The sequence below is a fragment of the Cyanistes caeruleus genome, unplaced genomic scaffold (genome assembly GCF_971803275.1).
Source record: "Cyanistes caeruleus unplaced genomic scaffold, bCyaCae1.hap1.1 HAP1_SCAFFOLD_65, whole genome shotgun sequence".
Classification (NCBI taxonomy): Eukaryota; Metazoa; Chordata; class Aves; order Passeriformes; family Paridae; genus Cyanistes; species Cyanistes caeruleus.
Genome location: NW_028255884.1, coordinates 288781 through 315079, shown reverse-complemented (window position 1 = coordinate 315079; position 26299 = coordinate 288781). Strand labels below are relative to the sequence as shown.

The following is a 26299-nucleotide window of genomic DNA, read 5'->3' as shown; positions in this document are numbered from 1 at the left end:
CTCATCCCCGTGTCCTATTTAGACAAGAATCTTCCTTCTCCTCTGCTCCAGAGGGTGCTCGAGTGCCCACAGGGAGCCCCTTCCTCGCTCCCGTGGAACTGGTGAGGGCTGGGGTGACGCAGGGCCGTGATGTCACAAAGGGGTTAAGCTCTGGTGTGATGCAGGGCCGTGATGTCACACAGCTGTCCTGGCCACAGCACTGTGACATCACCACGCCAGCCCTATATAAACCGGGCCAGCCCCCGCAGCTGCCAGTGCAGTCGCCATGGGACGTGCCGTAGCCATGGGTGACGGTGGCGTCCTGATGGCTGCCCTTGTCCTGCTGCTGGCCGCTGTGGCTGTCTGCTGGGCCGGTGGCCACTGGAAACCATGGAGGCGGCAGACGAGGAAGCGCCCCAGGGTTAGGCCCAGAGGCCCATGGAGGAACCGAGCAGCCCCTGCGGCTCCCAGGTTCTCCAGGCCTCGGGTGACCCCTCACTGGCAGCCAGGTGCTCCTGCAAGCTCTCTGGAGAGCTCCAGCAGCTGCAGTCCCTGCATGGCAGTGGCCCAAGAGCTGCAGGAAGTGATGATCCGGTACTGGGCACACAATGGGACATATGTGCCACTCTTCTTTGGGATGTGGCTGGCGTTGTGGAAAGAACTGGAGAAGCTGATGAGGTGAGGCCACCTGCCCTGCTGTGGCTCTCCCAGCTTCTCCAGAAGCCACCATCCCTTCAGGAGGCTGCTCCCAGCAAGATTGGCCATCCTTGGGAGAGCCTCAAGCCTTGCAAGGATGGCACAGCAGAGAAGACCCGCCATCCGTGCAAGAAGCTCAGGCGGTCAGAGAACGTCCATGGTGCCAGGAGCCTCCGCTATCTCTGACAGCCTCCATCCCTCAGAGAGGCCGTATGGCACTGCACGGCTTGCGGCGTCCTGCACCGGGACATCAAGCCAGAGAACCTCCTTGTCAACCCAGACACTGGGGACCTGAAGCTGATGGACTTCAGTTGCGGCACCTTCCTCCAGGAGTGGGCCTTTGCACAGTTTGCTGCTGCTGCTCCCAGTGCCAGGCACTGCACGGCCCCATTCCCTCCTGGGCCGCGGGGTGCAGCATTCAGCCGGCTGCCGGCTGCCCTGTGGCACGGGGCAGCTGCTGTGCCCCAGGAGCCGGCTGCCGGCCCTGCCGACAGAAAGGGGCTGCAGAAGCTGGGCCCCGGCTCCTCGGCTTGGCAGGCCCACACGGCCTTGGGCTGCTCCACTGGCGTTCTCAGCCTTGCAGAATGGATTCTTGGCTTTGGCCCATTGTCAGGGGGAGGCGGGCAGGCCTTGGGGGGAAGTTGTGGCCACGGCTGCAGCCCCTGCCTCTGGCAGGAGGCTGGCGCCAGGTTCTGGAAGCCAGCAGCCTGCGCCTGAGCAGTGCCACCCGTCTCCCCTAGGAACACGCACGTACTGCCCGCCCGAGTGGATTGGCCTGCGCTGCTACCACGGCGATGGAGTGACCATCTGGTCCCTGGTCGTGCTGCTGTTGGAGATGGTGTGTGGGTTCCTGCCCTTCGAGAACGAGCGTGACACCGTGTTGGGGCAGCTCTTCTTCCCGCAGGAGGTCTCTCCAGGTTGGTACACGGCCTGAAGCAGGCAGGCTTTGGCAGGTGGCACCGCGCAGCCCAGCCCGGCCCTCCCGCAGCTGCGCGGGACGTCCATGTGCCCTCAAGGGCTGGCTGCAGCAGGTGGCCCGTGGCAGGCTGGGTGTGGCACGCTTGGCTGAAGGAGGGGACGCTTGTCCTGCCGTGCTGCTCTCCCGCCAAGGGCAGCTCCCAGCACACGCAGCATGGCCCGGCTTCTGCAGGCGCCGGGAGCAACTGGGCAGGAGCCTTCTGCAAGTGAGCGCCGCTTTCTGCCTTCTCTCCCCAGAGTGCCAACATCTGATCTGCTGGAGTTTGTCCAAGCACCCCATGGACCGGCCGGTGCTGGAGCAGATCTTCTACCACCCTTGGGTGTTTGGGCGGGCATTTCTGATGCCTTGGCGCAGCCTCTGCAGCACCCAGTTCCCGTGTCCCACACAGGACTGAGGGCCCAGGAAATAAAACAACCCAAAACCCACTGCGGGCCTGGAAGTTTTGTCCTGGTTAGCAACTTCAGCTAAGGGAACCTCTTAGCAAAAGGGGTAATCAGAGTGTTCTCTTCAGCCATTGTCAAGATTTTGGTGCCTTTCCTCCAGGTTGTCCCTCAAAATCAGAGGGGGGTGGAGCCTGCACCAGTCCCCCCAAATCGGTGGGAGACAGAGACTTCTCCCCGGCCCCTCAAAACTGGAGGAGGATGGAGACTATCCCCAGGCCCCCCAAACTGAAGGGAGATAAATACCTGGCAATCCAAAATAAGAGATGGATGTAGCCCAGAGCATCCCCCAAGTAAGAGGGGGAAGAGGAGACTGCCAGCCCCCCCAAAGAGGAGGGGAATTGTGCCTGTGCCAGCCCCACAAATTGCAAGGGGACAGAGAACACCCCTGGCCTGGCAGAGGGCAAAGAGCGGCCGGGGGCTGCCAGGATGGTGACAACACTGGCACCCCCCAAATCAGAGAGGGACTAAGAGCCCGCACAGGCTTCCCAGAAGGAGAAAGGGGGCAGCAAATATCCCCTGTCCCCCTAAGTTGGAGGGGCACAGACACAAAAGGCCCCACAAAAAGAGCATGAGGAACCAAGAGCACTGCTGGCACCACAAGGGTAAGGAGGATGGAGAAACTCCCCATCTGTCTTTGTTTTGGAGGACAGGTGTCTGCTAGGGAGGGCAGGGGCCTCCCCTGGAATGAAAACTTAGACCCCCTCCCTCTATATTATTACAATTCTGAAATCAAGGGGCTTTCAGGCAGAGATCTGAGGATAGGAATAACAGTTCTTTATTAGAATTTATAACCAGGCAAACAAGCAACAATAACTACAGCATTAGCAAGAAAACAGAACCAGGGGGCCCATGACAGCTTTCTCGGCTGAGATGGGATGGAGGAGAGGCTTTGTTTCACAAACCCCCTCGGGCGGGCAGTCCCGGTGCTCCTGCAGGGCTCTGAGGAACACTCAGCTGGAACAGCAGGGATGAGCTGAGATCCTGGGCCGGTGGCTGAGGTGGATCAGCAGCTCCACGGCGGTGCCTGGCACTGCCACACGTCCCGGCAGGACAGGGGGTGCGAGGCCACCAACAAAGAGGGGAGAAGGAGAAGCAGCAGCAGCTCCGTGTGAGTGATGGTGAAATTCTCTTGTGCCCACCGCAGCATCTCTGCACCCAAAGTGTCCTTCTCTGAAGCTGAAGAAAGCCCACCAAACTGTCCCCGCTCTCCTCTTTTCCTGCCCCCCTTCCCCCCCTGGGCCCGGCCAAACTCTTTGTCTTTTGTCAATCACCCACCAAGTACCCACAGTTAGGCTGTCCCCACAACTAATGGGTAAAAATTCCACAGGCAATCCAGAATTAAAAAAAAAAAAGACACCTAACCCCCAACACCTGCCCCTGGCAATGACCTGAGATGGGATTGAATATAACAAAAGGGCGATGGCCAGACCCTCACGTTCTTTGATCCCACATCATGTCATTGCCATAGGCAGGAAAAGGTACAGGTGTCTCCCCAGCATGGATCACAGGGAACATGGATCACCAGGTCTCTGCCAAACTTGAATTTTCCAAGGGGGGATAAAGCTGGAGCAGTGCACAAAGATCTTCCTGTACTTTGGGGCATTTGCAGAGCTTCCCTTACTGGTGCTGCCGTTGGTGTTGGGTCAAGCTAGATCTCCAGGTGAAGCTCTTCCCACACTGGGGACACTCGTAGGGTGTCTCCCCAGTGTAAAGGCGTTTGTGGGTGTTGAGGCTGGAGCTGTGGCTGAAGCTCTTCCCACATTCCCCACACTCAAAGGGCCTCTCCCCAGTGTGGATGCGCCGGTGGGTGATGAGGTGGGAGTTGTGCTTGAAGCCCTTCCTGCAGTCGGGGCAACGGAAGGGCCTCTCATCCGTGTGAATCCGCTGGTGCTCGAGGAGATGGGAGCTGGTATGAAACCTCTTGCCACACTCGGAACACTCGTAGGGACTCTCCCCAGTGTGGATCATCTGGTGGATGGTCAGATGGGACCTCCGGCTGAAGGTCATCCCACATTTCTCACACTCATAGGGACGTTCCCCGGTGTGGATCCTCTGGTGGCAGATCAGGCTGTAGTTCCGGCTGAAGCTCTTCCCACATTCCCCACACTCATAGGGCCTCTCCCCAGTGTGGATGCGCCGGTGGGTGATGAGGGTGTAGTTCTGCTTGAAGCCCTCCCCACAGTCAGGGTAGCAGAAGGGCCTCTCATCTCTGTGAATCCGCTGGTGCCTGAGGAGAGTGGAGCTCCTCTGAAACCTCTTCCCACACTCGGGACACTCGTAGGGCCTCTCCCCAGTGTGGGTGCGCTGGTGGATGATGAGTTGGGAGCTCCAGCTGAAGCCCTTCCCACATTCCTCACACTCATAGGCCCATTCCCCAGTGTGGATCATCTGGTGACAGATCAGGCTGTTGCTCTGGCTGAAGCTCTTCCCACACTCCAAGCACTTGTAGGGCTTCTCCCCATCCTGAAGCTGCTCATGGACCACCAGCTCAGAACCCCGGCTGGATCTCCGGCCGCCTTCCCGGCACAGGGTGGGTCTTTCCTCCTCAGAGCACCCTAGGCAGCGTTTGGAGCCCCTCCTCCTGCGGGATCTCTGGGGATTTTCCTCCCCGTTGGATTCCTGTGCCGTGGAGCTGCTCAAAACGGCTTCTTCCATGAGCTTCTCCTGTGGGGATTTGTCCTCCCTGGTCTCCATCCTCAGCTCCTGGTCTGGGGGAGGAAGGACAAGGAGAGGATGGGATTTGCCTCCGTGCCAGAGGGAAGGGGAAGGAGATCCCCCCAGTGCGTCCCCGGCAGGACGGCGTCGGCAGCGGGGTTGTCCTGCAGCCGGGGGCCAGGCTGGGCTGGGAGATGGAGCAGGAGAGAGGGGGAAAGGGGCATTGACTTCCTCCTCACCTGCCTCGGTGTCCTGGGAGATCTTCCTCTTCCTCACAGCCTCCTTCTCCATCCAGCCAAGGTTTGGGAATGGGAAATCCTGGTTTGAGGAAATACAAGGGATGAGGACATTGAGTTTGCAGGTCCCTCTGTCCAAGCTCATCTCTAGAAGTCACCGGACATCTGGGATCCATAAAACCTCCAAAAAACACCAATATTCAGCCCTGAAAATGCCTCCCAGGAGTTCCCCATCTCTAGTCTCCCCTGTCTTCAAGGAGAGAAGGTTCAAGGGTTCCCGCCTGTCCCAGCTGCTGGGAGTCAAGCTTGTACTGGGGACAACCTGTCTGCTCGGTCCCTACCATCCCCAGGCTGCTGGGAGTGCCAGGAATCCAAAAAGTTCCCCCTGTTTCCATTTCCCCACTTAGGGATGGTGAGACCCCCCAATGTCCCCCCAAGTAGGATTTTCCACTCAGCTTTGGAGTTCCACATTCTCCAAACATTCCCCCCTGCAAAATAAACCCAACCCAGGGACCCCCCAGGATATCCGGGCAAAGCTCCCACTCCCCCATCACCTGTGGGATGGTGGGTGATGATCCCACAGGAGGGGGCTATGAATTCAAGGAGTGCTCAGCCTTGTGGTTCCTTCTCCTTTCCCTGATCCTCCTTTGTCCCTCCTCTTCCTCCCTCTCCTCCCCTTCCATCCTTCCTCCTCCTCTTCCTCCCTAACCCCACCTCCTTCTCCTACTTCCATCCCTTCTCTCTCTCCTTCTTCCTCCCTCCTCTTCCATCCCTCCTCCTCCTCCCCCAGGAGCAGCGACAGCCTCGGTGCCCCGTTCCCAAACCCCTCACAGCCCACGGCAGGAGCGGGGATGGAGCCGGGACAGGTCGGGATGGGCAGCGCGGGGCTCTCCGCTGCTCCCACCCGCTGGGGACGGGGGGAACCCGGCCCGGGGAAAAGGAGAGGGAAACTGGGAAAATTGGGGGCTGCAGATCCAACCTGGGGCTGGCTGGGGACCCTGGCTGGGGACTGCCAGCCCTTGGGGCTCCTCTGGGGAGATGTGGGAGGGGGGAACACAGAGAGGGCTGGGGGATCCCAGGAGTGGCAGCACTGGCAGGGACTGGTTTGTACTGGGATCATCCTGGCAGTGGCTGAGATTGCACTGGCTGTGTACTGACATCATACTGGGATCATACTGGGATCAGACTGGCAGTCAGTAGGAGTCTCCAGGGGGCAATTGAGACCAGGCTGTGAGGAACTGGGAATATGCCCTGCGCTCCCCAGAACCCCGGGATCGCCCCCCATATGTCCCATGTGTCCCCCAGACCCTTCAGGATCCCCGAGTGCCCCCTCAGCGCCCGTTCGAGGCCCCCCAAAGCGTTCCTGGATCCCTGAATGCTCCCGACCCCACAGATTCCCCTTCCAGCCACTGCTGGGAATTCATCTCTCATCATCCCACAACACAGTTCCGCGCCCAAACCTCCTGCCATGCCCCGCGCCCTAAAGAGCCCGGTTACACCTCCCCAGGTTCCCCCCAAGTGCTCCCGAGCCGTGTACATTCGCCCCCAGGACCTGCAGCCACGACTCGGACGCAAAAATATTCTCCAAGCGCTTCCCCACACCGCCGAACGCGCCTTCCGAGCCACTTCCGGGACTACAGCTCCCATCATGCTCCGCGGCGCCCATAGAGCGCTATTCCAGCCGGGACTTCATCTCCCGTCATGCCCCGCGCCTTACCGGAACCCATTGGCGCTGAGCCTCCAACTCCCGTCATGCTCCGCGGCCCCATTAAGCCACATTATACCGGCGCCCACAACTCCCATCATCCCCCGCGACCCAGAGATTCCCTGTTACAGCCCCCCAAGTGCCCGCCCGGACCCCGAAGGGCCCCCAGATTCCCCTCCATGACCTCCAAGTGCCCCCCTGGACCCCCAAGTGCTTCCCCGAACCCCGATTTGTCTCACAGAATCCCTAAATGCCGCTCCAAGTGCCCTCCCGGCTCCCCATGTGTCCTCCAGACCCCCAAGTTCTCTCTAAGTTCCGTCCCCCGAACCAAAACTGCCCCAAATGTTCCTCAGAAAAGTCTCCATGGACCCCAAAGTGATCCCTTTTACCCTGTCTGAGAAAATGATAAAAATGATGATCAAAGGACTAAAAATATGTGTAATTAGCATAAAGAGGGAGAAATAGTGACCAATTAATTAATGAAGGGAATTGTGGAACTTGGAACCAAGGACCGATAATGTTTTTAGTTGCGCAAAATGTATCAAATCTTTTATAAAAATATAAAAATTAGATTATAAAAATACAGAATAATAGTATTATAAACTTAAAAATTTATTTTTATTAATTAATTAGTTTTTAATTATAAAGAAAAATTATAAAGATAAATGTTCTCAATGCTTTGGGATGTCAGTCCCAGGTGGGCGATGTCAGACATGCTGAGGCTCGGGGTGAGGAGCAGGTTGTCCAAACAGGGGCAGCCCACAAGGGGCTCGTTATTCTCCCTGACCAGATCTCCTCAGGAGACATTCAGCATCAGGATTGTAAAGAGTAAATCGTGACCTCCTGATCAGTACACAAAGATGTTTTACAGTTTGAGCAGTAGAATGATGTCACCGTAAGGGGCCTTCTTTGTTAATATAGCTCATGTTGTGTCATGTTTGGTAAATACCAATGTTGTTGTAACAGCCTTCTTTGTTAAAATATTGTTATAAATGAAATTAGAATTTTGACAACTAGGTCCCTTGGGTTAATGGCAGTTTAATTAAAAATGAATACAATTTACTAAATTGAATAGTAATGTGTTATAAAAGAATACAGTTTAGTAAAATACTACAGTTTAATAAAAATTAAAATTTATATAAATAATCTGCTAGTAATTAAGTATGATTAAAGCATAAGCAAAACTGACCAGGGTACAGAGGCTTCCCACCCTGCCTCAAGTTCAAAACAAAGCGCTTCAAGCTAAACTTATATACTGTATGCTTATACATATTCCTTAATGTTTCCTCTAAGTTCCCTCCTATTTTAAGTTTTTCTGACTTTACATCACTTTTCTTCACGGCACATGCCTCAGTTGTTGTTAGGGGGGTCTTCGGTCTTCTTTTGGTGGTCTTTTGGTGAAGGCTTCTCCTCTTCCTTGTTGTCCTTTGGATAACCTTACAGGTTTGTGCATACATACTGAGCATTGTGTTATGTAAGTCTATTAATTAGCCTTATGTTTACTCATCTTTAGGCCCAATGCCTAAATTTGTTCTAATTTTGGTCCATCTCAAGGCGATTTTGGTCTTGAGACACCATTTATCTTCTAAACTACATCCTGTACCTTAATTTTGACATGTAACATCTGCAAAGGGGTACATCTGCTTTGTAACACTGATTCTTGATTGTTTCAAATAATAATTTTAATAACAGTTACAATTTAGTTAGCACGAACCAATTCCATTTATTACAACTGCAAATACCCCTTATATCCCTTTTTATTGGTTTCCATGCTAACTGCCTTGCTTTCTTCCTTGCTATGGATAAACTTGTATTTTCTCAATTTCTTCTTTTGCTACCTCAATTGTTTGGCCTGCAGATCAGCTGCTAAGCCCATCCACATTCAGCTCTTAGTCTTCAGAGGGAAACTTTGAGCACAGTGAGAATCTCCCAGTGTGCAGGAGGGTCCCTGTGTGCCAGCTGCAGCTGGGGCCTCAGCCATCTCCTCTCTCAACAGGTTCCCCTCTGCAGCTTCACAGGAAAGGCCAACACCTCCCTCAGGGACACCTGCACCACACATTTCACATCTCCATGCCCATACGTGATGTCCCTGTCACAGCTGCATTACCAGCTTGCTGCTGTGCAGATGCTGCCACCACCCACAGCAAGGCCCTGTGTCCCTGAAGGGACCCGCCCTGCTCTGTGGCCTGGACTGAAGGTGGGTCCCTCCTGCCAGGGCAGGGCCCAGCACAGCTCTTCTGTTCCAATAAAGAGATGGAGCTCTCACCCCAGTGTCTGGCTGGTACCACCAGCAAAGCCCACACAGCACCAGCCCTGGCTGAGCTCCATGTCCAGGAGCAGGCAGGGCTGACCACGGTGTGGGCAGGCAGGAGCCAGGCAGGGGCTGCTGTGACCAGAGGCAGGGCCCCGAGGGGCTGGGGGAGTCTGTGTTGAGCATCCCTGGGCTGAGGGCACATTTCCTTCAGTGGCATCACCTGGGCCTGGACCTCCTCCAGTGCCATGCCCAGGAAAAGAGGCAACCATCAAGAGCATCTCCTGGGACACTGCCTGTCCAGCAATGTCAGCAGGCAAAACCAAGGTTTTGTTTAGCAATGACCCTTTGATGAAGTCAAAGATTCACAGTCAGAGCAGTCCTCTAGTACAGATGGAAGTACACTTGGGGCAGACATCTAAGGCCATGAGGTCACAGAAGGCTCTGGGGTGACAGCAGGCTGAGGTGACAGCAGGCTCTGAGGTCACAGAGGTCCCAGAGCCCCGTGGTTGCCCAGCACCACAAGGACCGAGCAGTCAGTCCTTGACCACGACTGTTGTGGCAGCAGCGGCGGCGGCAGCAGCGGTGCTGACATTGGGACAGCGGTGTCAGGACAGTGGTGGCAGCAAGAGCTGCAGGACTGGCAGTGGGCAAGGCACCATGGCCTTTGCTCTGCGCCTCCTCCTCCTGCTCCTCCTGGCAGTGGCCCTGCCTGACAGGGCTGCCCAGGCTGCTCTGTGGCGAGCAGGGCGAGCAGGTGAGCCGGCAGCCTCGGTCCCCCTTCCTGGGACAGTGCTCCCTTCTCCCTGGGAAGCATTGGGGATGGTTTTCCCCAGGGCTTTAGGGAGGGTTTTCTCTATGGGAGGGAGAGAGGCCTCAGGGGCCCTGGGCTTGTCCCACTGCCCCTCCAGGGATGTTGCACAGGGCCTGCAAAGAGGGTGGAGAGTGACCAGAGCCAGCCCAGAGCTCCCCAGGCCCCTCTGCAGCTTTGGCCATGTCCACCGACATCTGGCTCCCATGGCCTTCCCCGACCCCTTTGCAGTGCCCAGTTCCCTAAGGCAGAATGGGTTCCCAGCACACCATGGAATGGTTCTGATCTGTGCTTCCTTCCAGATGAGGGTGGTAGGAAGGCTTCTCCAGCAGCTTGGCTTCATGAAGATTTTCTGCCTCTGGAGCCCCATGCAGGTATGTTCTCACAGTCCCAACAAGGAATAAACACTGACACCCTGGCAGGAAGCAGGTGACAGAAGCTGCTGTGGCTGTTGAGTTACAGGTGTGTCTGCAGCGAGGACGTTTCAAGCTCCTTTTCTGGTTGCTGCACGCAAGCCCAGCTCCCATCACAGGGGTGAGTGGTGTGTCCCTGCTGATCCCACAGGCTGAGCCCTGGTTCTCTGGGACCCATTCATCTGAAATGGAAATACTTTCTGTTAAGGTCCTCCTATAGGGAGGAACAAACCTACAGGAGACAAGAGGCTGAGTGATCTGGAGAGACGCCGTAGTGGGTCCATGTCCCTCAGCCTCCTCCTGAGACTCAGCAGCCGGGGGCTTTCTCTGCACATCTGGACACGCTGTGCCCGGCACAGCAGGAAGGGATCCATGGCAGCCTTGCTGCCCTGCTGCTGCTTTCATGCCCTGCAGGGCTGTTTCCCAGCCTGGCCTGGCTGCAGCTTCTCCCCAGCCTCTGCAGGAAGGCATTTGGCATCAGCTGTCAGGGAGCCCAAACTGCAGCATGGGCCATGAACAGCCTGAAATCCCCTGCAATTTCCCAGTCTTGTGGTAGATGTGGCTGGCCTGGCTCCAAAGTTTGGATGCCTTCCTGAAACTTATCCATATCTTTGACAACTATTGCCTCCTGAAGATGCCACCTTCATGTTGGGGAACAAACAGCCCCACCTGATGCATGTATCCCTCTTCCTTTCTCCAGAGACGGAAGGAGAGGCTGCGCTGAAGGCAGCGTTTCCCGGAGGAAGCAGTGGCTCATGGGCAGCCTCTGCTGCAGGAAGGGAGGCCATGCCAGGCACAGTCCCAGGAGGTGATTGCTGTGCCCCAGGGCCTGAGCCCTGCTGAGGCTTGAGCTGCCATCTCTGCTGCTTGGCAGTGCAGGCACAGCCCGGACAAAACCAGCACAGCCCAGTGGAATTATCCCCAGCAGGCTCAGGGCACTTGGCTACTGAGCAGTCCTGCTGGGGTCCCTCCACGGGAGACAGGTCCCAAATCCTGGCAGCAGCTGCAAAGGGGTGCCCATGGTGGGGAATAGGCAGAGGGGGAGGGCAAGGCTCCACTGTATCCTGAAAGAGCCTGGCCCAGTCCCTATGGGATGGGAGAGCTGTCCCAGCAGAACGTGGGCAGGAGGGAGGGAGGGCCTGAGGGACAGTTGTGGCACTGCCTGCTGTAGTTCTTCCCCATTGCTTTTACAATTCTTTCAGCTGTGGCAGAGAGAGGGCCCCAGTGGGGCCTGGGCTGCTCCAGCCACCTCTCCCAGGGATGCTGCACAGGGCCTGCAAAGAGGGTGGAGAGTGACCAGGAGCCAGCCCAGAGCCCCCAGGCCCCTCTGCAGCTGTGGCCATGTCCACTGACATCTGGCACCCACAGCCTTAGCGCGACTCCCTTGCACTGCCCGGTTCCCTAAGGTAGAAGGGGATCTCAGCACACCATGGAAACTGTTCTGATCTGTGCTCCCTTCTAGATTTGGAACTCAACCTCAATTATTTGGAAGTGCTACTGAATGATACTTTGAATATCTTGGAGAATGCTGGAGGCATGTTCTTCTATTCCCTTTACTGACAGAACACAAAGTGACAAGGTGGCAAGAGCATTTGCCATATCTCTTAACATAATCTCAGGCTTGTTGGGTTCTGGAAACCTCGCCCTGCTCCCTTCAAGAGCCCTGAGGGATCCCACAGGTCACTACCAGTGGGAAGAAGGAGCATTTAGCTGTCAATCTTCTTCCCGTGTGTAATATCAGTGTCTCCTTCCATGTGCTCTGTGCAGCCACGGAGAGGAGCAGAGAGGGAAGGGGCCAGGCCCAGGGCTGTGTCCCGGGGCTGTGCCTTGCATGGCTCCTTTGCCAGCCCCAGGGAGCCTGAGGGTCTCCTACAGAGCCACGAGAGCTGTTCTGTCCTACCTCTTTTTTCAGCCAAGCCTCTTGCTGAAGGTGATCTGGCTTCCCAACCCACACCCAGGACTGAGGCTCTGGAAGATGGTGAGGGTAGGTGAAGGCCTTTCCCCCTGGGAGAGCTGCCAGCTCAGAGCCCAAGGCTTGGCCAGGAGAGCATCGCTGCAGGTGCCAGGACAGAGCCATGCACATGTGTGCCCTCGCCCTGCGTGATCCTCTCACCGCTCCTGTGGCTCAGTGCTGCCTGTTCAGATCAGAAGAGATGACAGAAGCTTCTGTGGCTGTTGAGTTACAGGTGTGTCTGCAGGGAGGACTCTCCCAGCTCCTGGGTTGGTTGCTGCACACAAGCCTGGCTCCCATCACTGGGGTGAGTGGTGTGTCCCTGCTGACCCCACAGGCTGAGCATTGGCATTCTGGGATCCATTCCTGGGAAATGGAATTATTTTCCTCTAAGGTCCTTCAAGAGGAAATACCAAAGCTTCAGGAGTTATGAAACCCCATGAGCCATCCAAACCCATGAGGCAAATGCTGAAGAAAATTCTGCAGGAAGGACAAGGTGGGTCCATGTCCCTCAGCCTTCTCCTGAGACTCAGCAGCTGGGGACTTTCTCTGCACATCTGCACACGCAGTGCCCAACACAGCGGGAAGGGATCCATGGCAGCCTTGCTGCCCTGCTGCTGCTTTCATGCCCTGCATGGCTGTTTCCCAGCCTGGCCTGGCTGCAGCTTCTCCCCAGCCTCTGCAGGAAGGCATTTGGCATCAGCTGACAGGGAGCCCAAACTGCAGCACGGACCATGCCCACCCTGAGGTCTTGTAGGATTCCCTGGTCTCTGGGTAGATCAGAAATGGTGTTGGTTTGGAGAAAGGAGGGCCCTGGCCAATCCCAAAAGTTTATATGATATCCTGGTCCTTAACCAAGTCTTTGGCAAGCATTGCCTCCTGAAGATGCCACCTCCCCAGTGGGGAATGCTGCCATCTGATCCAGCTGTCCCTTTCTGCAGAAGTGGATGGAGAGGCTGTGCTGAAGGCAGCGTTTCCCGGAGGAAGCAGTGGCTCATGGGCAGCCTCTGCTGCAGGAAGGGAGGCCATGCCAGGCACAGTCCCAGGAGGTAATTGCTGTGTCTCTGGGCCTGAGCCCTGCTGAGGCTTGAGCTGCCATCTCTGCTGCTGGAGAGCGCTCACCCTTCAGGGATGTTGCACAGAGCATGGAAAGAGTGTTGAGAGTGACCAGGAGCCAGCCCAGAGCATTTCAGGCCCCTCTACAGCTTCCTCCATGTCCACTGACATCTGGCTCCCATGGTCTTACCCAACCCCCTGGCAGTGCCCAGTTCCCTAAGGCAGAAGGGGATCCCAGCACACCATGGAATGGTTCTGATGTGTGCTCCCTTCCAGATGAGGTTCCCAGGAAGGATTCTCCATTAGATTGGCTGGATAAAGTTTTGAAGCCCTTGGAGCCTCCTGCAGGTATGTTCTCAGTGTCCCATTGAGGAATAATCATTGACAACCTGGTAGGAACCAGGTGACAGAAGCTTCTGTGGCTGTTGAGTTACAGGTGTGTCTGCAGGGAGGACTTTCCCAGCTCCTTTGCTGATCACTGCCCGCAAGCCCGGCTCCCATCGCAGGGGTGAGTGGTGTGTCCCTGCCGTACCCACAGGCTGAGCATTGCTTTTCTGGGATCCATTCCTGAGAAATGGAACTATTTTTTGTTAAGGTCCTCCGAGAGGGAAGAACAGAGCCACAGGACAGAAAGAATCACTTGAGTCACACCATATCCTGAAAGAAATAGAGAAGGAACTGCTCACAGGGCGTGGTGGGTACATTTCCCTCAGCCTTTCCTGAGACTCTGCAGTCAGGGTTTTTTTCTGGACATGCCATGCCCTGCAACATGGGAAGGGATCCATGGCAGCCTCACTGCCCTGCTGCTGCTTTCAAGCCCTGCGGGGCTGTTTCCCAGCCTGGCCTGGATGCAGTTTCTGCCCAGCCTCTGCAGGAAGGCATTTGGCATCAGCTGACAGGGAGCCCAAACTGCACCATGGCCCATGCACACCTTGAGATCCTCTGCAACTTCCTGGTCTCTGAGCAGATCAGGAGAGGTGGTGGTTTGGACAAGAGAGAGCCTGGGCCTTTTCCTGATCCTCTTCCATGTCTTTGACAAGCACTGCCTCCTGAAGAGGCCACTTCCCTGCTATGTAATGGTTCCATCTGATCCAGCTGTGCCTCTTCCTTTCTCAAGGGATGGACAGAGAGGCTCTATGGAAGGCGGCATTTCCTGAACGAAGGGAGGCAATTGCAGGCACGGGCCCAGGCACAGGAGGTAATTGCTGTGCTGGGCTCAGCCCTCGGTGGGGCTGTGTGCCAGCAGCTCTTCCCACAGGGCCTCTCCTTGCACGGTCCAGCCAAAGCTGGAGGTGCCTCGGCTTCCAGGCCTCTGGAGCTCATTCCCAGCCCCTGGGAATCGGGATTCCTGCACCAGTGTCCATCCCACTGCAGCTGCTCCTGGAGTTAGCCCTAAGCATCCAGAGGCCCAAGGCACAGGAGCAGTCCTGAGTGGGAGCCCTGCTGCGATCCCAGGGCCACAGCCAGCCCTGGCTCCCAACTGGGCAGGGGCTGCACTGGCCCCTGACAGGGCCTGGCTCTGTCCCCTTGGGCTGGAGGAGTTGTCACAGAGCAGGGAGGGTCAGGGGTGGCAGTGGCTGCTCAGGGATGGGTTTGGCCCGTGGCCCTGGAAGGAGTCACTGCCCAAGCAGCTGTGCTGTCCCTAGGTCCCCCTCTCAGCTTTCTGGGTTTTATTGTGTGGCACAGCCTGTGCCAAGGGCTGGCAAGGTGCCTGCAGGCCCCAGCTCTGGGGGAAACAGGGAATATCCTGGACATACCCACCGTGCTGCCAGCTCAGCAGTGGATCACAGCACAGGCCTCACGCTGCCCATTGCTCCCACAGATGCAGCCGGCACAACACGTGTTCCCAATTCCCAGAAGGGCATCGGAAGAGGTTTCTGTCAGGGAACACGCTGTTGGCTAGAATTAATGGCAGGCCTGCTTTGTTTGGTGCTTGTCTTCATTTTATGCTGTGTTGGAATCTGGTATGTCTGGAAGACAAAACGGTGAGTGTTTCGTTCATTTTTCCCTCAAACAGCTTCTTTTGAAAGTCTGTTGTAGAAAAGAAACATTCCCAGTGAAGCTGCTGTGGACTTGTGGATAGTCCTTGGTTGCCCAAAACACTCTGCTGAGAGTTCTGCTGCTGCCCAGGGCTTCCATTGGCCTCTTAATTGCTGGGCCTTGTCCTGGGGAGCCCGCTGGGGCTGCAGCCAGTGCTGGCTGCCACTGAGGCTGCCTGGCCAAGAGCAGCCCCAGGAGCAGCGGGCAGAGGCAAAGCAAGGTGGGCAGGAGAAAGAGCGGGGACGAGATTGCCCTTGACAGGCAGAGGTGCTCTGGGGCCCGCTCCTGGCCAGGGACCCTGCCCAGAGCCATCCCCTGCTCGCCAGGGCCTTGAGGGGCAGCTGTCCAGCTGGGCCAAGCTGTGCCAGCAGCTGCAGCCGTGCTGGGGAGCCTTGGCAGCTCTGGGCCCTGCTGTGCAGGAGGGTCCCTGTGTGCCAGCGGCAGCTGGGGGCCTCAGCCACTTTCTTTCTCTACAGGAGCGCCTCTGCACCTCCAGATGTCCGGCCAAACAGCTCAGTGTTGTGAAAAACGAGGTTCACATATTTTTCTTATAGAATTTAAAGGTTTAATGAAAAGATAATTCGGATCTAAAAATAAAGTAAAGTACAGAGATACGGCCAGGTGTCTCTGCATTCAGCCAAGAGAGCACACCTTACTGACAAAAGATTGTCCCTTAAAAACAGAATCCTACTACATATCCATAAATTCTCATGCATATTCATACATTCTTCTTAGGATCTTTGGTGTTCTTCTGTTTAGTTTTCTCTTGCCCCCTTCCCAATAGATCAATCTTCTTGGCGCCAATGAGATTTACATTTCCTGATAACAGAAATGCAATAAATTCCTCCCCCAGAGTTCTGGTCACTGCTGTCTTCATCTGGATAAGATAGTTTCTGAATGTAGGGGGCATCTCCAGCTATCTTTTGCAGTCTTTGGGTTATACAAACTAAAGTAGTTTTTGTTTTAGTACTATGCCAAAGCTTAACATATATGTATTATACCACTATTTCAAAGTTTCATCAATAACAGAAATAAAGGAAACCATATTAATACAACAAAATTTTCTAATCTTATACATATAAGATTCCTTTTAATATTTGAGAAAAGCCAATAATATGATATGCATTTATAACAGTGTGAATGTTAATCACTACATTCAGTCAGGGAGAACTGCACCTCTCTTCCTGAGTCTCCAAGCCAGTGTCTGTTTTCCTTGCCAAAGCTGCGTTATCAGCTTATTGCTGTGCAGCCACCACCCAGAACAGGACCTTCTGTCCCTGAAAGTGCTGGCCCTGGTGTCTGGACAGGACTGAAGGCAGGACCCTCCTGCCAAGGCAGAGCTTGAGCAACACCTTTGGGCTTCTGCTCTGGGGTCTGGCTGGTACCACCAGCACTGGCACAGCTGCTTGGCTGGCCACAGCCTTGGCTGGGCAGGCAGCAGCCGGGCTTGGGGAACCCACCTTGTTATCTTTGTTTTTATTTTTAAAAATTAGATTTTTTTTTGAAATATTTAGAATTATTTTTAGTAGGAAGTAATCCCCAAATGTTTCTTCCTTTTTCTATATTAATAACATATTTTTCAAAGTAGCTTTAGAATTCTGGAACATTTTTTCCACTTCTGCAATTAAACATGAAGTTGCATTTAATTGGTAATGTTTACTCTAAGAGGGATTAAGACACCCTGTTGAGGGTTAGGTGTCCGTTTTCTTTTTAGTTCTGGATTGCCTGTGGAATTTTTACCCATTAGTTGGGGAGACAACCTACCTGTGGGTACTTGGTGGGTGCTTGACAAAAGACAAAGAGTTTGGCTGGGCCCAGGCGGGGAAGGGGGCAGGAAAAGGGGAGGGTGGGGACAGTTTGGGGGGCTTTCTTCAGCTTCAGAGGACACTGGGCGCAGAGCTGTTACGGTGGGGAGAAGGGAATTTCGCCATCACCCAGACGGAGCTGCTGCTTCTTCTCCTTCTTCCCTCTTTGTTGGTGGCCTCACACCCCCTGTCCTGCCGGGACGTGTGGCAGTGCCAGGCACTGCCGCGGAGCTGCTGATCCACCTCAGCCACCGGCTCAGGATCTCAGCTCATCCCTGCTGTTCCAGCTGAGTGTTCCTCAGAGCCCTGCAGGAGCACCGGGACTGCCCGCCCGAGGGGTTTGTGAAACAAAGCCTCTCCTCCATCCCGTCTCAGCCGAGAAAGCTGTCACAGGGCCCCTGGTTCTGTTTTCTTGTTAATGCTGAAGTTATTGTTGTTTGTTTGCCTGGTTATAAATTCTAATAAAGAACTGTTATTCCTATCCTCAGATCTCTGCCTGAAAGCCCCTTGATTTCAGAATTATAATAATTCAGAGGGAGGGGGTCTACATTTTCATTCCAAGGGAGGCCCCTGCCCTCCGTAGCAGACACCTGTCTTCCAAAACAAAGACAGATGGGGAGTTTCTCCATCCTCCTTACCCTTGTGGGGCCAGCAGTGCTCTTGGTTCCTCATGCTCTTTTTATGGGGCCTTTTGTGTCTGTGCCCCTCCGACTTAGGGGGACAGGGGATATTTGCTGCCCCCTTTCTGCTTCTGGGAAGCCTGTGCGGGCTCTTTGTCCCTCTCTGATTTGGGGGGTGCCAGTGTTGTCACCATCCTGGCATCCCCCGGCCGCTCTTTGCCCTCTGCCAGGCCAGGGGTGTTCTCTGTCCCCTTGCAATTTGTGGGGCTGGCACAGGCACAATTCCCCTCCTCTTTGGGGAGGCTGGCAGTCTCCTCTTCCCCCTGTGACTTGGGGGATGCTCTGGGCTCCATCCATCTCTTATTTTGTGTTGCCAGGTATTTATCTCCCTTCAGTTTGGGAGGCCCAGGGATAGTCTCCATCCTCCTGCAGTCTTGAGGGGCCTGGGAGTAGTCTCTGTCTCCCACCGATTTGGGGGGACTGGTGCAGGCTCCACCCCCCTCTGATTTTGAGGGACAACCTGGAGGAAAGGCACCAAAATCTTGACAAAGGCTGAAGAGAACACTCTGATTACCCCTTTTGCTAAGAGGTTCCCTTAGCTGAAGTTGCTAACCAGGACAAAACTTCCAGGCCCGCAGTGGGTTTTGGGTTGTTTTATTTCCTGGGCCCTCAGTCCTGCGTGGGACACGGGAACTGGGTGCTGCAGAGGCTGCGCCAAGGCATCAGAAATGCCCGCCCAGCACCCAAGGGTGGTAGAAGATCTGCTCCAGCACTGGCCGGTCCATGGGGTGCTTGGACAAACAGCAGCGGATCAGATGTTGGCACTCTGGGGAGAGAAGGCAGAAAGCGGCGCTCACTTGCAGAAGGCTCCTGCCCAGCTGCTCCCGGCGCCTGCAGAAGCCGGGCCACGCTGCGTGTGCTGGGAGCTGCCCTTGGCGGGAGAGCGGCACGGCAGGACAAGCGTCCCCTCCTTCAGCCAAGCGTGCCACAACCAGCCTGCCACGGGCCACCTGCTGCAGCCGGCCCTTGAGGGCACATGGACGTCCCGAGGAGCTGCGGGAGGGCTGGGCTGGGCTGCGCGGTGCCACCTGCCAAAGCCTGCCTTCTTCAGGCCGCGTACCAACCTGGAGAGACCTCCTGCGGGAAGAAGAGCTGCCCCAACACGGTGTCACGCTCGTTCTCGAAGGGCAGGAACCCGCACACCATCTCCAACAGCCAGCTGAACGCTGCACCCCGTGGCCCAGGAGGGATTGGGGCTGTGCAGTGCCTGGCACTGGGAGCAGGGCCCGCGCTCTGGGCTCACCGGCAAACTCTGTAAAGGCCCGCTCCTGGAGGAATGTGCCACAACCGAAGTCCATCAGCTTCAGGTCCCCAGTGTCTGGGTTGACGAGGAGGTTCTCTGGCTTGATGTCCCAGTGCAGGACGCCGCAAGCCGTGCAGTGCCATACAGCCTCTCTTAGGGATGGAGGCTGTCAGAGATAGTGGAGGCTCCTGGCACCATGGACGTTCTCTGACCGCCTGAGCTTCTTGCACAGATGGCGGGTCTTCTCTGCTGTGCCATCCTTGCAAGGCTTGAGGCTCTCCCAAGGATGGTCAATCTTGCTGGGAGCAGCCTCCTGAAGGGATGGCGGCTTCTGGAGAAGCTGGGCGAGCCGCAGCAGAGCAGGTGGCCTCACCTCATCAGCTTCTCCAGTTCTTTCCACAACGCCAGCCACATCCCAAAGTAGAGCGGCACAGATGTCCCATTGTGTGCCCAGTGCCGGATCATCACTTCCTGCAGCTCTTGGGCCACTGCCATGCAGGGACTGCAGCTGCTGGAGCTCTCCAGAGGGGTTGCGGGAGCACCTGGCCGCCGGCGAGGGGTGGCCCGAGGCCTGGAGAACCTGGGAGCCGCAGGGGCTGCTCGGTTCCTCCATGGGCCTCTGGGCCTAACCCTGGGGCGCTTCCTCGTCTGCCGCCTCCGTGGTTGCCAGTGGCCACCGGCCCAGCAGACAGCCACAGCGGCCAGCAGCAGGACAAGGGCAGCCATCAGGACGCCACCGTCACCCATGGCTACGGCACGTCCCATGGCGACTGCACTGGCAGCTGCGGGGGCTGGCCCGGTTTATATAGGGCTGGTGCAGTGATGTCACAGTGCTGTGGCCAGGACAGCTGTGTGACATCACGGCCCTGCATCACACCAGAGCTTAACCCCTTTGTGACATCACAGCCCTGCGTCACCCCAGCCCTCACCAGTTCCACGGGAGCGAGGAAGGGGCTCCCTGTGGGCACTCGAGCACCCTCTGGAGCAGAGGAGAAGGAAGATTCTTGTCTAAATAGGACACGGGGATGAGGAGGGGAACGGTGATGGTGTCACCTCTTTACTGGCTGAGCATGGGACATGGATTGTCCAGTCGGGGATTGCAAAGTCAATGGACAGGACAAGCCCTGCTCAGCAACATGGAAACCATCGGTGTGCTGTCCACTACATTCCCATGCTGAATCCGAACTTGGATTCAAATCTAATTCTGTGCCTCTTTCTGGGAATTAAATGGATCCTATCCCATTGAAAACCAGTACCTTTAATACTTTAGGGATCTCTGACTTCAGGGAATTGAGGTGCAAATAAAATGAAAGGGTATGATGGAGTTTGTGTCCACCTAAAATTAACACTTTAATGAGAAATAAAATAAGGACAACGCCCATAAACCGTGCGCAGTATAGGGACAAACTCCAAAGACCAGGACTATGGGCAGACACAGAAATATACAGGGTAGGTCTGAGGGCAGAGCCTGAGGGCATGGGTCCAACCACAAACTGGGGTTAGAAATATGCAAAATACTGCAACAAATAACAACCAATCAGGGGAGAGAACCAGGAACATTCTAGAAACATAACCTTATAAGGGGTGAGTCGATTAACATATTAACTGCCATAAGCCCTTTCTCTTTGCCACATCTTAATCAAATGCTTCCCAAGGCTTGAACTTAATCCCTCTTTTTTTTTTCTGGGTGAAATTCGGCTGGCTTGGATCCCCAGCGAGGCACATTCCCTTATCACATTAGTCAGTTCTTCGCCCAACACTCCCTGTTCCCGTTCATTTCACACTGGGATTTCTGCTCCAGAAGGATTCTCTGAGGGACACAATTAAAAGTCTCTCATGGAATGGGCAGATCCAGATTTAACAAGTGGGAAAGAGTTTAACCCTACTATCTGTCTAACTGGTCCCAAGGGTGGAGACCTGAAGGAAACTCATGACTGGATTCAGGTCATAGATCTGCAGATGCCAAGGAGATATTAAATTATCCTCCTTGGAATTAAAGCTGGGAATTTTTCTTTCTCTGGAGCAGTAAATTAGGATGTTGATGGGCCCCCCTTCTCTGCTCGCTCTGACCCTCCTGCCCTAGCCTCGCTCGGTTCCATTCACGTTCCTCCTGTAAGGGACACTCTCCACACAGATCATGGCTCGGATTCCTTGGATCCTCAGCAGTGTTTTTCCTGGATTTTAGCCAGGGCTTCCCTGGTTTTGGGGCAGGCTGGAGTGTGTGGAGCTTTCTGCAGCCACCGTTAGGGGTGCGTGTCTTCCTTTTCCCAGCAATTTCCCTCTATCTTCCCATTACCGACGTTTCTCCTCTCCACCTCTTCCAGCTCCATGCCATGTTGACAGGAGCTCAGAAAGAGCAGGAAAACAGAAACAAGCAACACAGCGAATTCCTTTAAGAAAAATCCATTGATGGCCGGGAGGCTGCTGTGGCTCCTTCCTGAAAATCAGGGCTGTTGGGAGCACGGCACAAGGTGTCCCAGGACTTAGAGCTGGACACTGAACCCTCCTGGATCTCCTTGGCACCCGTCCCAGGCAGGGATGGTCCTGGATATCCTCCTGGATCTGCCCCAGGACGGTCCCTGCTCCCTGGGGTGGGATGGGACGGGTAGAGGACAAGGAATGAAGGTCAGGAGAAGAATACAGAGATGCTTCTTGCCACTGCAGCAAGAAATCTGGTGCACGGAAAGCTCAGCTGGAGATGAAGGTGGCCAAAAATGTGAGGCACAATAAAAATTGACTTGTTAAATCCATTAATAAAAAAAAATTAAAAAATAGAAATTACATCATCCCCTTCCAGGATGTGGATGGTCACCTGACAAACATGGACACAGACACAGTGCAGGTTTTCTAATGCATTTATTGCCTCTGTCTTCAACACTCACCCCGCCCTTCCCAGAGGAAAACACGCATTGTACCAAGGGACACTGCAAAGTCCTTGAAGAGGGCAAGCCCTGCTCAGCAGAAACCAAACCACCCCAGACTGAATCACAGCATTCCCATCTTGAATCCAAACCCAGCACGTGCCAGCTCTTGGGAAGAGAGGAACCCCATGGCAGTCAAAACCAGAGCAGTGGGACAAGCATGAGCGCTCTTTGGAATATCCAGATTTATTTAGAATGGAGACTCTGCGGAAGTTGGTGAGCTGCTATGAGAAAACTCTTGCAGTCCTCGCCAGCCATTTCAGGAGAGCTCCCCAGAGACAGAGGAACTTCCCCTCCCTTTGTCTCTGGGGGATCTTCGCTGGCACAGGGGAGTGGTTGTTTGAAGTTGGTGCCACTGCAGCGTCCTGGGAGCCAGGGCTTGACACAGGTGGCAGCAGCACTCTTCCTGATGTGCTGCCGCTTGCTCCAGGGAAGGATTCATTGCAAGGGGCTGAGCTCCGGTTCTGATTTCCAGGCTTTTCCAGGCCATGTTCATCTTCAGGGATGAGCCAGGGCTGTGATCCCTGAATTGGGTGGGGCCGTGATGTCACAAAGGGGTTAAGCTCTGGTGTGATGCAGGGCCGTGATGTCACACAGCTGTCCTGGCCACAGCACTGTGACATCACCGCGCCAGCCCTATATAAACCAGGCCAGCCCCCGCATCTGCCAGTGCAGTCGCCATGGGACGTGCCGTAGCCATGGGTGACGGTGGCGTCCTGATGGCTGCCCTTGTCCTGCTGCTGGCCGCTGTGGCTGTCTGCTGGGCCGGTGGCCACTGGCAACCACGGAGGCGGCAGACGAGGAAGCGCCCCAGGGTTAGGCCCAGAGGCCCATGGAAGAACCGAGCAGCCCCTGCGGCTCCCAGGTTCTCCAGGCCTCGGGCCACCCCTCGCCGGCGGCCAGGTGCTCCCGCAAGCCCTCTGCAGAGCTCCTGCAGCTGCGGTCCCTGCATGGCAGTGGCCCAAGAGCTGCAGGAAGGGATGATCCGGCACTGGGCACGCAATGGGACATCTGTGCCGCTCTTCTTTGGGATGTGGCTGGCGTTGTGGAAAGAACTGGAGAAGCTGATGAGGTGAGGCCACCTGCCCTGCTGTGGCTCTCCCAGCTTCTCCAGAAGCCACCATCCCTTCAGGAGGCTGCTCTCAGCAAGACTGGCCATCCTTGGGAGAGCCTCAAGCCTTGCAAGGATGGCACAGCAGAGAAGACCCGCCATCCGTGCAAGAAGCTCAGGCGGTCAGAGAACGTCCATGGTGCCAGGAGCCTCCGCTATCTCTGACAGCCTCCATCCCTCAGAGAGGCTCAGCCAGACCTGTCAGCCTGCAGAAGGTGCAGAGCCCAGGGACAGGTCTCCCAGCTTCCTTGGACCCTTGGACTTCAACAACATGGGCGCATCCCTGAGCACTGACATGGCCAGGGAAAGCCCACAGGTCCAAGTGGAAGCCCAGCCCGATCCAGGGGAGCCGTCTCAGGAGCAGGGGGAGGAGCAGCAAGTGTCCTGGAGCCAGCAGCTGCCGGACCACAGCTCCCAGGTGACGGTGCTGGACGTGCCAGCTGGCAACAACCTGTGCCTGGTGGATGAAAAGATTCCCGGGGGACCAGGGAGTTTCCTCCATCTCCAGGAAGCTGCTCCCATACAGCCACCAAATACCAACAAGGCTTCTGTACCGGCAGGTGAGACCTGAGGAGCTGTCTGAGGCTGCCATGGGGCTCTGGAGGGACATTCCCAGGCCAGGCCAGGGCCTCTGAGAGCAGCCTAGAAGCAGGTCAGAGCAAGGTGGCCGGCGCTGGCTGTGGCCGCTGCACATGCGGACACTCGGGGGGTTCCTGGCAGCATCAGGCCCTGTGATGGAGGCATTGTCTTCTCCTGACAGCCCGACGGCACCTGTGTTCCAACAGAGATTGTGCTAATGGAAAAGGGCTTTGGCTGCCGCAGAATCATCCAGCTCCTAGACTGGTTCCAGGTGCCTGACAGCTTCGTGCTGGTGATGGAGCGTCCAGAGCAATCTCGGGATCTCTTGCACGTCCTGCTGGAGCAAGAGTTCCTGAGCGAGGAGGCAGCGCGCTGGCTTTTCCTGGCAGGTGCTGGAGGCCGTGTGGCACTGCACCGCCTGCGGCGTCCTGCACCGGGACATCAAGCCAGAGAACCTCCTCGTCAACCTGGAGACTGGCGAGCTGAAGCTGATCAACTTTGGTTGCGGCATCTTCTTGCAGGAGCGGGCCTTCACAGAGTTTGCCAGTGAGCCCAGAGCGCGGGCCCTGCTCCCAGTGCCAGGCACTGCACAGCCCCATTCCCTCCTGGGCCGCGTGGTGAGGCATTCAGCCGGCTGCCGGCTGCCCTGTGGCATGGGGCAGGTGCTGTGCCCCAGGAGCCGGCTGCTGGCCCTGCCGACAGAAAGGGGCTGCAAAAGCCGGGCCCCGGCTCCTCGGCTTGGCAGGCCCACAAGGCCTTGGGCTGCTCCAATGGTGTTGTCAGCCTTGCAGAATGGTTTCTTGGCTTTGGCCCATTGTCAGGGGGAGGCAGGCAGGCCTTGGGGGGAAGTTGTGGCCATGGCTGCAGCCCCTGCCTCTGGCAGGAGGCTGGTGCCAGGTTCTGGAAGGCAGCAGCCTGCGCCTGAGCAGCGCCGCCCGTCTCCCCTAGGAACATGCACGTACTGCCCGCCCGAGTGGATCGGCCTGCGCTGCTACCACGGTGATGGGGCGACCATCTGGTCCCTGGGCGTGCTGCTGTTGGAGATGGTGTGCCCTTCGAGAACGAGCGTGACACCGTGTTGGGGCAGCTCTTCTTCCCGCAGGAGGTCTCTCCAGGTTGGTACGCAGCCTGAAGCAGGCAGGCTTTGGCAGGTGGCACCGCACAGCCCAGCCCAACCCTCCCGCAGCTGCGCTGGGACATCCATGTGCCCTCAAGGGCCGGCTGCAGCAGGTGGCCCGTGGCAGGCTGGGTGTGGCACGCTTGGCTGAAGGAGGGGACGCTTGTCCTGCCGTGCCGCTCTCCCGCCAAGGGCAGCTCCCAGCACACGCAGCGTGGCCCGGCTTCTGCAGGCGCCGGGAGCAGCTGGGCAGGAGCCTTCTGCAAGTGAGCGCCGCTTTCTGCCTTCTCTCCCCAGAGTGCCAACATCTGATCCGCTGCTGTTTGTCCAAGCACCCCATGGACTGGCCAGTGCTGGAGCAGATCTTCTACCACCCTTGGGTGCTGGGCGGGCATTTCTGATGCCTTGGCGCAGCCTCTGCAGCACCCAGTTCCCGTGTCCTACGCAGGACTGAGGGCCCAGGAAATAAAACAACCCGAAACCCACTGCGGGCTGGCGAGTCTGGTCCTTGTTAGCAACTTCAGCTAAGGGAACCTCTGGGCAAAAGGGGTAATCAGAGTGTTCTCTTCAGCCTTTGTCAAGATTTTGGTGCCTTTCCTCCAGGTTGTCCCTCAAAATCAGAGGGGGGTGGAGCCTGCACCAGTCCCCCCAAATTGCTTGGAGGCAGAGACTTCTCCCAGGTCCCTCAAAACTGGAGGAGGATGGAGACAATCCCCGGGCCCCCCAAAATGAAGGGAGATAAATACCTGGCAACCTAAAATAAGTGATGGATATAGCCCAGAGCATCCCCCAAGTCAGAGGGGGAAGGGGAGACTGCCAGCCCCCCCAAAGAGGAGGGGAATTGTGCCTGTGCCAGCCCCACAAATTGCAAGGGGACAGAGAACACCCCTGGCCTGGCAGATGGCAAAGAGCAGCCGGGGGATGCTGGGATGGTGACAATACTGGCACCCCCCAAATCAGAGAGGGACAAAGAGCCCGCACAGGCTTCCCAGAAGCAGAAAGGGGGCAGCAAATATCCCCTGTCCCCCTAAGTTGGAGGGGCACAGACACAAAAGGCCCCACAAAAAGAGCATGAGGAACCAAGAGCACTGCTGGCCCCACAAGGGTAAGGAGGATGGAGAAACTCCCCATCTGTCTTTGTTTTGGAAGACAGGTGTCAGCTAGGGAGGGCAGGGGCCTCCCCTGGAATGAAAATGTAGACCCCCCTCCCTCTGAATTATTATAATTCTGAAATCAAGGGGCTTTCAAGCAGAGATCTGAGGATAGGAATAACAGCTCTTTATTAGAATTTATAACCAGGCAAACAAACAACAATAACTACAGCATTAACAAGAAAACAGAACCAGGGGCCCCGTGACAGCTTTCTCGGCTGAGACGGGATGGAGGAGAGGCTTTGTTTCACAAACCCCCTCGGGTGGGCAGTCCCGGTGCTCCTGCAGGGCTCTGAGGAACAGTCGGCTGGAACAGCAGGGATGAGCTGAGATCCTGGGCCGGTGGCTGAGGTGGATCAGCAGCTCCGTGGCGGTGCCTGGCACTGCCACACGTCCCGGCAGGACAGGGGGTGCGAGGCCACCAACAAAGAGGGGAGGAGGAGAAGCAGCAGCAGCTCCGCCTGGGTGATGGTGAAA

General features: G+C 56.2%; 1 protein-coding gene and 1 long non-coding RNA gene across 2 annotated transcripts in view; both read left to right on the top strand.

Annotated features, from left to right (window-relative positions):
* Nucleotides 1–26299, top strand: part of LOC147647078 (uncharacterized) — an 813449-nt gene that overhangs the window by 540761 nt on the left and 246389 nt on the right. The gene's annotated exons all lie outside the window — the stretch shown is intronic.
* LOC147647084 (uncharacterized) lies at nucleotides 9483–17509 on the top strand. The gene is made up of 14 exons (XM_086872474.1): nucleotides 9483–9701; nucleotides 10058–10129; nucleotides 10869–10976; nucleotides 11631–11702; nucleotides 12081–12152; nucleotides 12355–12426; nucleotides 12514–12615; nucleotides 13061–13168; nucleotides 13452–13523; nucleotides 13612–13683; nucleotides 13771–13869; nucleotides 14293–14373; nucleotides 14998–15160; nucleotides 15692–17509. The coding sequence occupies exons 1-14, from the start codon at nucleotides 9605–9607 to the stop codon at nucleotides 15738–15740; spliced, it is 1239 nt and encodes a 412-aa protein (XP_086728600.1). The 5' UTR covers nucleotides 9483–9604; the 3' UTR covers nucleotides 15741–17509.

Coding starts and splice junctions, on each gene's coding strand:
- LOC147647084 (XM_086872474.1), top strand. CDS start 9,605: ATGGCCTTTGCTCTGCGCCTCCTCCTCCTGCTCCTCCTGGCAGTGGCC. Junction 10,130..10,868: donor GCCTCTGGAGCCCCATGCAG/GTATGTTCTCAC, acceptor TCCTTTCTCCAG/AGACGGAAGGAGAGGCTGCG. Junction 13,870..14,292: donor GGAACTGCTCACAGGGCGTG/GTGGGTACATTT, acceptor TCCTTTCTCAAG/GGATGGACAGAGAGGCTCTA.